We start from the raw sequence: 12437 nt of genomic DNA on the forward strand, positions 1-12437 counted from the left end.
ACAATTGACTATAATATTATGTATTGGTTGTCAGTTCCCAATTGTCTGTTTTTTCCCCTTGAGGTATGTATTATGCATATGCAAGACTAGTAGTTGAGGGCTGTTAATTCCTTTTTTTTGTGGAGCTAGTTAGGCTGCCTGCTTTCAGCTTCCTTTTTCAGCAATATGAGGTGCAGTGGATTGGAAGGTATTGTCTCCTTCACTCAAAGTGAGGGGTCACTGTAGAGTTCTGTAAAAGGAATTCTCAGAGGTGGTGCTCCTAGAGGTGGGGTTTGGGTCTAGCTAGACCCCTGGTGTTTTGTGGAATGATGTTTGGTGCAGCTTTTAAATCAGCACACCACCAGAGCCAGGCTGCTTCTGGTCTGCACTGGGCATTTGTATCACTTGAATCTCCTCTGGGTTCCACTTGAGCAGTCCTTTGCCTCCTTTTACCTCCCACAAGTCCCATATCTTTGCTACCTGGGCTCAGTCCCAAAGTGCACATTCATTCCCTCCCCCCTCCCCCCAATCAAGTCCCTGGTTGTCCCCAGCTGGTTCTGCCAACCATGAGACTCAAAGTGTGAGAGACACCCAGGACCTCTCGGGTCTGAGTGTCTCAAAATCCCCTGGGTATAATACTTTCCATTCCTGAATTTCACCTGGTTTTCTAGTCATACTCTGGGTCATGGGTTGGGCCTCTGCCAGTCACGTTTTTGGCCCAACTGGAATTACACAGGTCTGGATGCCTGGGTTTGGACCCATACCTGGGAAAGCTATGGCACCACAGGAAAATATGGCTGCTGACCCTTCTCTCTGCTGGTCACTGGGAGACAGGCAGTGTCCCTCTCACATGAAAACAAAGTGCAGCTCATCCACTGGATCAGCTTGACAATTTCCCTGATCACTGTCCTCTCTGTTTCAAGGCACACCTAGATGCTACCTCAAATTTGGACTCTCTTAGTCTCTTTCTCTGACCTGCCCATGGTGGATATATATCAGCAGCTGCTGATGCCAGTACTGGATTTTTCTTTCTTTTATTTATGTTTTTAATTTGATTCTATCCAAAGTTCTAGGCCATTCTGAGAGTCCAGTATTAAGTCCCAGTAGGATTTCTTTTTTTTTACTGACCTCAAAGAAAAGCTATTTGTCCTCTTTTCTGGTCCTATTCCATGGAAGTATTTTGAAAAGTAACCTTCTCTACTCTACCATCTTGTCCCATTAGTTTTTTTTTTAATAGTTAATGTCTTGGGGTATACATGATAGTGAGATTCATCATGGTATATTCATATATGTACATAGGAAAGTTAGGTTAGATTCATTCTGTTGTTCTTCCCTTATCCTGTCCCTTCTCCCTCCACCTCAGTACCTTTCATCTACTCTACAAATCTTTCTTCTATTTTGATGGAATCCCTGACTCCCTTTTCCCTTTTTCTTTCCTTTTCCCCTTATTTTAGACTAGGTAAATAAGAGAAAACATTCAAACTTTATCCAAAGGAATTCTAACCAAGATCTTAAAGAGATAATTTTACACCCATGTTCATAGCATTATTCACAATAGCCAACAGGTGGAAGCAACATAAGCACCCATTCTTGACTGACAGTTTTATTCTTTCCTTTCAGCCAACTGAATGGGTACACTATTAAACTTTTTTTTGTAACTTCTATTACTTCTGATAATGAAAGTAATTTCTGATAATGGAAGTCATTAATTATATTGTTGTTTTCTTGCTCATGACAAGGAATTTTTCTCTTGCTGTTCTCAAAAACTTCTCTTTTGTGGCTTTTAATAGTTTGAGTATATTGTGTCTAGGTATTGCTATTTTTACATTTATCCTACTTTAGTCTTACTGAACTTCTTGTATTTACAGTTTTTCAACAAATTTTGGAAGTTTACAGTGATTATTTCTTATTTTTCCCATATTCTCTTCTCTCTTTCTTCTTTCTCTTACCCAGAATTCCTGCATTTGTAGTCCTGGATGTATCAGACTGCTGTAGCTTTTATTTTATGACCAAACACTGAGCTCTTTCTACATTCAAGGAGGAGAGCAGTCAAAAATAGGCAAGAAATAAGTTCAGAGTCCTAGATTTTATTGTCAACACGGTTTTTCTAGCTCTAATAGTCTCTCATATTTTTCTGTACACATACATTATGTCCTTACTGTTTGACTCGTGACTTTGCTTTTGTTACTTTTCATGCTTGAATATCTTCTCTTCTTAAATTTATAATAAAATCCAAAACTGCTGAATGTCTATGAGGCCTTGCATAAGCTGGCCTCTGCTTATCTCTTGGATCACTTTATGACATCCCCACTCATCTCACTCACTATATTCTAGATATACTGACCTCCTCTCAGTTCTCTGAGATTAACAAGTTTTCTCTTACCTCTAGACCTTTAGCTTAGAACCCATTATTCCCTCTTTGCTTCCTCACACTTTAGGGCTTAGCTTGAATGCCCAAAGAGCTTTCCTTTAATCTATATAAGGTCTTCATGACATAATGCAAGATTTATCTTTATGGCACTTATCATAATTTTCATATTATATACTTATTTATGTGATCATGTGTTTAACCATGAGCTCCAGGCAGATAAACAGGTATCTCTCTTGTTCTCCTTAGTATACCTAGCACTTATCATAATAGGTGGTAGAAAATATTAACAAATATTTTTTTAATAAATAAATTAACATCCTATATCCTGGCCATTCTTTAGTTTAGCTACTTCCATCTTCTCCAAACCCCTTTTTAGATTCTCTGTCCTCAATAATTCTCTTCTTCCCTGATTTCTTATTGCACTTAAAATCTTGCCACATGTCAAGAAGATATTTTTCTATCTGACTTTTCCACTTGGCTGGTTTGTTATTTAAAGTCAGGAACATGTATCACATCTTTTGGGAACACTGTAATGTCCTATTAGATCTCTTTAGAAACAGGGGAACTTCTTTTTAATCTCTAGACCTAGCAGATATTGAAAGGTCCCTCAATGAGATACCGTCAGTAAAGGCTTATTTAAATTTAATTGCTCAACAAATTTTTTTCAGGTCTTATGCTTATCACTGGGGGGAAAATAGCACAAGAAATATACAAGGAAGTCCCATTCTAAGGGGGAAAATCTATAGGCACGTGCACAATTACAATGTAATATCTACTAATGAAATAAAGCTAGGTACAGAGTAAACATGGGCAAAGTCAATTCCTAGGGCTTGATTCTACTCACAAACTTTGAGGAAATTTTCAAAAATTTAAGTTTTAAAGAACAGACAGAAGTTCATCAAAACAAGAAGGGTAGGGAAACAAGTTTAGAGAAAGCCAAATAAATTACCAAAGTTAAATTGAATTTATTTTAAAGTTGGAGAATTAGATAGAGTCATAAGCCAGGCCTTCTACACAATGTTAAACAGCAAGTTCTGTAGCATAAATGGGAACTAACACCAACAGTTTACATTTTTAAAAGAGAAGCATGGTGTGAAGAATAACTCAGGATGTGAAGAAAGTAGATTCAGGGAGTCTATATTAGGGTAGAAATATGAAGGATATTGGATAACAATGAGAATGGAATAGGAGAAGTGATTTGGTTGATGTTTAGGAAGCAGAAGTTGAAAGGACACTGATTAACAGAGAGGGGAAAGAGATAAAGAAGGAGCTTACAAGAATTCCAAGGTTTCAGATGCTCTCTAAGCAAATGATAATGCCTTTTACCTGATTTAAGGAGCATGGGCAAAAGTTTATGTGTGAAGCAAAGAAAATGAATTCAGTTTTTATATACTGAGATAAGTATGTCTGAGGGACTGTGGGGGCAAGCCCAAGATGGCTATATTTCAGTTCCCTTGCTGAGACTTCTGGCCTGCTATGTTTTAGTATATATACAGTCAAGGTCATAAACACCCCAATTCAGCATATGTACTCAAGGTTATAAATATTTGCTTGTGCATCTGCACTCACATAATCCAATGGCATCAGGCCTTCTTTGGCTCACACATGATAAAGGCCTATTGCAAAGATAGGCAGCTATTGCCACCTTCAAATAAAGCATGTCTTCAATTCCAACTGCACCTTGTATCTTCTTTCAACTGCCAGAGTCCTGAACCTTTTCCCCAGGATCTAAGCACCCTGCAGGACAGGGACATCCAAGGGCACATGTCTGGTAGAGAAAAGGAAATGAGGGCCTGAAACTCAGGGGAGAGGTCTCTGAGATTTAGATTTTATGACCAAATATTTGATTCTATTCTAAATGACGAAATGTCAAAAATGCTATTTAAGCAACCAAAGTCCTGCTAGCTGCTGCATATTCCCTTCTGCAGATTGTCTAATACTTATCAGTTAACCCATACTAGGATGTACTGTATAATTTTGCAGTGTCTTTCATTTTAGCCCTTCCAGGTTTGCATATGAAATCAGCAATGAGACAAAATGGAAGAATATCTGCTTTTCTCTTTAATTAGCTCTTTCTGCCCACATGTATGTGCTCTTTGGCACACAGGTAAGTATAGTAGAAATGCTGAAAACTAGAGTAGCACCATTTAATTAGAGGTTAGACAAGCACTATTTGGTTAAAAAGACAGATGCTCAAGAGAACCTCTTTTAAAAATTTTTTTTTGGTTTAGATGGACACAATATCTTTATTTTATTTATTCATTTTTATGTGGTGCTGAGAATTGAACCCAGTGCCTCATGCATGCTAGACAAGCACTCTACCACCAAGCTACATCCCCAGTTCCTCAAGAGAACATCTTGATGAGAAGATATAATTAAACATTCTGTGTCAATACCCTGAACACCTGATATATCACTGACCTTTAATGATTTCTCATAAACTGCTTCAAGAAAGTAATACATGACTAATTTAATAACCTAACCATAAGAAAACCCTAATTCTTTGTTAATAGTAGTTCAATGATCTAGAATTTTTGAGGGTTTATACAGCTATCCAAATGCTAATAGAAGAAAGAAAGACAATTTGTTGATTTTAGATCTAGATCTAAAAGTTTCTTATTAGTTTACTGTTAAAATTAAGTTTAAGAAAACTAAAAAAATAAAGAACATTCAATTAAGGACTTTATAATTTCTTTTACAGTGGGAAAGTGGTATACTTCTCTTCAATATCTAGAAATTTTTATTTTCTTTTAATTTTTAAAAATCAATTAATTTTTCACAGTATTGGCAATCAAATCTAGGTTCTCACACATGCTAGGCAAGTACTCTGCCACTGAGCTGCATCCCTAGTCTGACTATCAAGAAATTTTTAAATGATCTAAACATTTCTAGTAGCTCTACAAAAAAATTTTTATATTTCTTTAAAATACTTTATAGTTTTTAAGGCTAAATTATAAATAATAAATTCAAAGATAAAATAGTTGGTCCACTGATGACTTCCCTGACAAATTACAAATCAGAATACTGGGGTGGCTGTGCTTGATTTGTATTTTCTCTAGTAAGTACATCTGGTAAAACATGTACTGAGCACAAGGCACTGTGCAAGATGCTGGGATTATGGAAAGAGAAGCCAGAGTTTCTGTGCTCAAATATGACAAAGAAATATATTCCAGTTTTCAAACTGCAATCCATGGACTTCCAGTGGTTCCACAGGGTACTGGATGAGATGGGGCTTAGTGAAATTTCTGTTATTTACCCCTTCCCTTAACACTAAAATAGATCTATTTCCTCTGTCTCATATATTAGACTTCCTTGTAAAATTTACAAGAGCAGGAAAGGATTCTTACACTTTTATAAATAAATAATAAAGTTTATTATTAATCAAATAAATAATAAACCTCTGGTCTAGTAGAAAAATAAGAGTAGCCAGAATCTACAGCTCTTGTATGTAGTCTTGCCTGTATGCACCCCACTATCTTCTCTATAACATCTTTCCCAGGGGCACATACTATTAGCCATTGATGACAAGGAAAATTAATGCCCTGATCAATAGTGTATAATTTTATTCCAAATGCCAAAATTAAACACAGTGCTTTAGTTTTTTTTTTTTCATTAGGATTAGCAGTGTCCTGGAGCACACAAATTGTTTTTCTTTGTACTATTACAACTTCCATTTTAAATTTTCCCATGTGTAACATACAATTGGAAAAGTGAATTTTAGTAAGAAAAATAAAAACAAAGAAAAAAACATAAGGCACTCTTATCACAAGTTCTCAAACAATATAAATAATCTGAGATTTTTCTCTCTGCCCTAGTTAGAAGCTAACCATAGAGAAATGTTTGAACTCTAAAAATTTCATGTTAGCTACAGAGCTCACAGCACACCCTGTGGCCTCTAGAAGGGAAGCCTAAAGAGTCTCCTTGATTCTCCCCACCCTTCAAGGAAGAAAGCACTGCTGAAGTTTTCATGTTTAATAGCTCCAGGGCTCTGCCATGATATAAACTCCATTGCACGTCAGCCCTTTGGTACCTCTTCTTCAATCTAAGGCATAAAGAACTAAAGCAGCCCAGCTTTCCCTTCTTCCCAGAAGGCACTCTTCCTTCACAGTGTTGGAATGGCATCAAAGGCTGGAACTGCCTTCTGACAGAACACTATCAGCCTCTTTCCCAGTGAACTCTCTCACTCACATGCATCAAGCCAGGGCTCAGGACTTCCTGTACTCTAGGGTTGGGCATCTTCGCTACAGTTGCCTTGCTTTGTTTATCCTCTGCTCTTTCTCTTGAATTGAACACTTGTATATATTTCCTTCCCTGAGGTGGTAAAACTCAAGATTCAATTTTGAGCTTCTATATGGAAATAAGCAGAGGGGAAAAAAAGAAGCCACATACGATATAGTTTAGATGACTTCAAGGGACATTGGGGATTGAAGTAAAATTTCCAGACAAGAAGACAAAGCTAGTTCATCTTGCTTTGCCTCCTCTGTGCTTCTATCTTCTTAGAATGTCAGAGATGCCTAAGACCCAAGCCATCCTAATACAGAGCCTCAGCCTCACCAAAACTTCCAGTAACTCTTACCTGATCTGCTTGCCTTCTCTCATGTCATATAAGGAAAAGAAGACATCAGTATCTTCCCCAATGGTATTATAGGTGAAACTCTTTAGACTGAAGAAGAAGTGATGTGGTACTGGCATCCGACAGGTTTCCCCATGACGAGGGCGCATTGTATCTACCTAATGAGGACGGTAAAAGAGCAATGATTTCTATCTTATTCACTATATTGATTATTAAAAATTAAAAATTAAATTACTAAGTCTTATTACACTACTGAAGGGAAGTATTTAAGAGAGACTGAAGATGTTTTCTCTGCCAGTAAGGGATGCTATGTCAATAGACTTGGATTGAGATGGGCAAGCAAGCAGCTGGGAGAGAGTGAAGGAGATAAGAGAACAGAATTCCAAATTACAAGTGAACTCAAATCTCTACTAGGTCACAAATCTAAATTTTCCATGGAACAATTTTTAACATCATTTTTTAGAGATGCTGTCCTAATGTACTTGATTTACACTGTTAGGTATAAATATTTGTTTTTTGAATAGTTAAGTGCAATTCATTTTACATTTTATTTTTCATGATATTTACATGACAATGGCAAAGTAAGACACAACCAGAATAACACAGCCCTGACCCAAATATCAGTTCATTTTAAAAGTACAAGATACCTCATAATTAAAATAGGCAAAAGCATTGGTCATTAATTTTTCCCCTCAACACTTGCTCTTTGGATTTGGCCAGAAGAGGGCAAGGTGTAAATATTTACCTTTCTTCATAACATTTTTATTTTCTCCTAAGTGAATTCATTTTAGTCTGAGTCTACTTTCTTTTAATTGTGCTTATATAAATTTGCACAGAGGAATGGAGACTGGTAAAATCTGCTAGGAGGTAAAGGCTGCTTAGAATAAAGTTACCACACATTCAAGAAGTCAGTGGTATCTATCATATCTTGGTGCTTTCATATGCTGTGATCTCTTAAAAGAAAGTTGAGGCAAAAGACTGGGAGGTCTGGGTAAGCTGCTTACCTGGGATGTGCTCTGCTGTACACTCTGCCTACTAGACAAATGCTATGGAAAGAAAGAAAAAAGAAAGATTTACACTGTTAGGAAAGAAACTAACTTTTATTAAGTACCTTCTATATGCTAGGCAGTCTACTATGCATTTTATCTTCATGATATCATTTAATTCTGATAACTTTGTTAGATAATAATTATTCATATTCGATGGAGACAATGAAAGTTTAAGAGCAGGGAAGTTATTTGCTGAAGGTCACACAAGAAGCTGGAAAAATCTGCATTCAAACCCTAGGTTCTCTATCACTGAATACCAACCAAGTCACAGATGGGTGCTCGCTACTAGATCTTTTCTTTGGCAATGTCTTCCCACACTTTACCATTTTCTGAACTGCCTGATTAGGCTTCTTCAGACTTTCCACACTGAAGCCCTTTTAAAAAAAGGGATCCTCCCCTAAGATTTCTTCATGCTGTTCCATGCTGTTCCATTGCTATTGGCTGAAGTTAAAAGAAGCAGATTCCAATTCCAGCTATGCCATTCATAGGCTGTGAAACTTTAAACAAATCATTAACTCTATCCTAGAGGTATTTTTTCTACTGTAAAACAGATAAGAACTGGTCTTTTCTTCCTCAAAATATTGTTGTGAGGTTCAAATTACGTAATGGAAATCAGTATAATATAGCAGTTAGGGACCTAAGTACAGAAGTCAAGAAACCAGTTTTGAATCATGAGTCACATTTAATGGCTGTATATTTTCTCATGTATAAACTGAGGATACAATTTTGTGCCTAACTCAGTCTCATAGGGGTTTCTGCAGATTAACCCAGAATGTAAGTGAATGATAATTATTCTCTATAACTGGTATTCTTATTATTACTATAATTGGCTTTCTTTTTAAAAACTAGTTATTATAGAAAAGCCATTCATATTTGGAAGTAAAACCTGGCCAAGAAGAATGGTGAGTTCACAAATATTTATTGCCCCGTATTGGAAAACTCAACAATGAGAGTTACTATTTGGCTGCCATTTGGACCCTATAGATGTGGGGCAGCACACAGTTTCACATCATATGGTAAGAAGAGTGGTTGTAAGAATGCCTTCATTTAATTTCTCAATACATACCTTTAACATTCAATAAAACGAAAGTAAAATTAAATACTAATTTAAGTGTGACCCACTAGCTATATTTACTAATTATTAAATATCTATGTGCATTATTAGCAAGTTATTAAGGAGTACTGATGTTCATTCATAGGACTATATTTTCCCATGATACATATTTAATTTAATAAAGTCAAATGTATAACATCTGGGTAAACTATTACATAGAATGTATATACACAAAAGAAAACATACATGAAATTGACAAAAAAAATTAGGGCTGGGTGTACAGCTCAGTGGTAGAGACTTGTTTAGCAAGTATGAGGCCTTAGGCTTTATCACAAGCATCGGGAAAGACAAACTTAAAACAACAAAACAAAATCAGGCTTTCAAAATACAAATTGGGTTTTCTATGGTTTACTGACTAGATCCTACTGGAATGTTATCAGACTAAAATAAATTTTGTTTTATTTTAAATTAAGGGATTGCATTAAGTCATTCTTCTTAAGTATATTTATTAGACTAACTCTTAAAATGACTACAGAACTTACTAGTTGTAAGTTTTCAGTTAATACTATCTACAGAAATTTACAAAACAGCTAACTTTAGTATAAAACATCCCATTGACAATAACAAATATCATCGCAGACTGTGGAGGTGTCACATTTTGGAAGAACTTCCAATCTAGTTTAGATTTTAGGCTTTTTTGATAAATGAACATATTTTATTAAAATGTCAATTTAATAAAGTAAAGCACATATTTTAAAAAGTTAAATACCCTAAAGGCTTGCAATAAAAATTATCAGTTCTCTGCTTACCCTGTCTTGTTCCCTTGAGATAAGTATTTTCAACTCTTTACTGTTTTTTCCTAGAATTTATCAAATTTTTCTAAATGTTATATTTATATCAATCTCTCTTTATCCAGTTTTAGAATTACACATTGGTTTTTATAATGGAAGTTGAGGATTTTAACTCTTGCGCATATCCCCTTCCCTTCACCTTTGTTCTTAATATCTCAAAACTCTTAAACTATTACTTATATTATTATAACTTAAATATTTTTCTCTGCTGAGAAAAGTCATGTGGTACAATTACATTTCTTTTCTTCTGCCATTTTCATCTTGGATATACTTATTTGTTTTAAATTATAGTCATCTCTTATTATCCACACAGAATTGGCTCCAGGATCCCCCCCAGGTATCAAAATCCATGGATACTCAAGTCCCTTTTATAAACTTTTATTTGCATATAACCTACAAATATCCTTCTGTATATTTTGTCATCTCTTATTACTTAAAACATTTCATACAATTTAAAAGTTATATAAATAGTGATATACTATTATTTAGAAATTATTATTAATGATGATAAGAAAAAATAGTCTGTACATGGTTAGTACAGACATAATTTTTCTCCAAAGTATTTTTGAGTCAAGGTTGAATGAATCTGCAACCATGGAACCTGCAGATAAGAAGGCCCTTTTTCTATGTCCCCATTATTCTAAAAGTCTAGGGACAGCATCTTGCACATGGCGAAAATTGTCAGATAATCTGTGAAGCCAAGTTGTTCTCCTGGAGATACTCTTCCTAGCTGTCTTCTGCCTTTCTGCTTTAATCTGGACCAATTCTCAGTAGTTATTCTCTATTACACAATTGTCATCCTAGGACTTCCCTCTGCTGCTTACCTCAGAATTCTTTGTACCCATCATCTGGATCAGATTCCCTAACATTGAGGGTACACATATAGTAGTTTTTTGATTTATTCTTTCATTCTAAAGGAATAATTTATTCTTTAGTATTTTCCTCCTTCATTCTAAAGGAATAATTTATTCTTTAATACTTTCCTGAAAAGGGGTTAAAAGTAGTTGGTGTTTTGAAACTCTGAATGACGAAATTCTCTTTAGGCTACTCTCCTACTTGATTAATAATGTAATTAAGTAAATATAGAATACTAGGTTGAATTTTCCCCTCAGAATTTTGCATACAATGCTTTAATATTTTCCAGTTTTTAATGTTGCTATTAGGAAGCCCCAAGTGTTATCCTTTCAACAAGTCATTTGTATATGACTCTAGAAGCTTTTAACTCCTCTCTCCATTTCTAGTGAGCTGAAAATTTAGAATCAAATGCCAAATACTATTGGTCTCTGAATCTGGAGACTCAAATATATGTTCTGGAAATATTTTTAATGTGATTTCTTCCATAATTTTCTCTTTCTTTGTATCTTTGTTATTTTTTCTGAAACTGTTATTTATGTACTGGATGTCCTAGATAGTATCTCTAGTTTTTTAAAATTTTTTCTCCTATTGTTAATTTTGTTGTGGTTCTGTTTTCAGGAAGATTTTCTTTATCTTCTAACCTTAATACCACATTACTCCAGTTATCTAATTTTTAAATTTCTGGAGCTGCTTCATTGTTGCATTGTTTCCTCCTTTTTCTCTAGAGACAGCAATCACTGATTTCTTCTGCCTGCTTCTTCCAAGATGCTTTCAGATATTTGCTGGGGTCGCTAACTTTCACTTAGGTTTTTGTTTGTTGATGATTAGCTATCTAGAAGTGCTGTGTGGGGTCTTTGATCAATGGGTTTCAGTATAAAGAACTTTAAGGAGATGAGTGATCATTTTATCCAGTCCTATCACTTCAAATATATATATATATATATATATAATCTGATGACTCTAAAACTGTCAAAGTTATCTCAGGAACTACAGACTTTCATTCATGCTTTTGAATGACTAAAAGGCATCTTGAACTTGAAAAAAGATATATCTAGAACTATTGTTCCCACTGCTCAACTCCCAACCTGCTTCTTCTACATTGTTTCAAATAATTCGCTATTATCTAGTTGGGCAGACCAGAAACTCAGCAATCACTCTTCTATGACCTTTCTCTTAATTCTATACATGTATATCAATACAATCTATCAACAATTCTGATTAGTTCTAACTTCAAAATATATTCAGAATCCAATAACTTCTTACTACTTTGACTAGGCCAGCTTTAGCCCAAAGTACTGACATTAAGATTTTGTGCTTTAATGACTGCTCCTTGCTTCCATTTTATGATCAGGAATGCATATCTGATCATGTTACTCTCACGGTTCTGCCAGACTAATGGAGTAAGTCTAATTTGGGACATGCAAAGCTTTTGCTTCCTTGTTGGACTGCCTCATGTCCCATTCACTATAATATCTAATGCCAAAATTATAAAAATCATTATATTTCCTGGAACTGCCATTTCCCTATGCTTTGTGGCATTTTGAAGTGTTTTTCCTGCTTTTTTCATACTCTTAGAAAATCAGTCACTATCTCTAATAGCATTAGTGTATATCTTAATTACGCTATGCAGCAAATGCATGTTTGTGGTCTACTGATTCTACTAGAGTACAGTTTCTCAATGGGAGAAATCCATGAACAGGTTTCA

At 35.2% G+C, this 12437-nt stretch overlaps 1 protein-coding gene across 8 annotated transcripts in view; it reads right to left on the minus strand.

Annotated features, from left to right (window-relative positions):
* Dock3 (dedicator of cytokinesis 3) overlaps window positions 1–12437 on the minus strand; it is a 680226-nt gene that overhangs the window by 313964 nt on the left and 353825 nt on the right. For all 8 annotated transcript variants that reach the window (XM_058574833.1, XM_058574836.1, XM_058574835.1 and 5 more), the window contains exons 8-9: window positions 7928–7969; window positions 6927–7081 (exon numbers count right to left, since the gene is read on the minus strand). In XM_058574833.1, the coding sequence (XP_058430816.1) occupies window positions 6927–7081; window positions 7928–7969 (197 nt within the window). The remainder of the gene's footprint in view (window positions 1–6926; window positions 7082–7927; window positions 7970–12437) is intronic.

Source organism: Marmota monax, unplaced genomic scaffold, assembly GCF_021218885.2.
Source record: "Marmota monax isolate L192 unplaced genomic scaffold, Marmota_monax_Labrador192_F-V1.1 WCK01_AAM20220418_F8-fsc00022, whole genome shotgun sequence".
NCBI lineage: Eukaryota > Metazoa > Chordata > Mammalia > Rodentia > Sciuridae > Marmota > Marmota monax.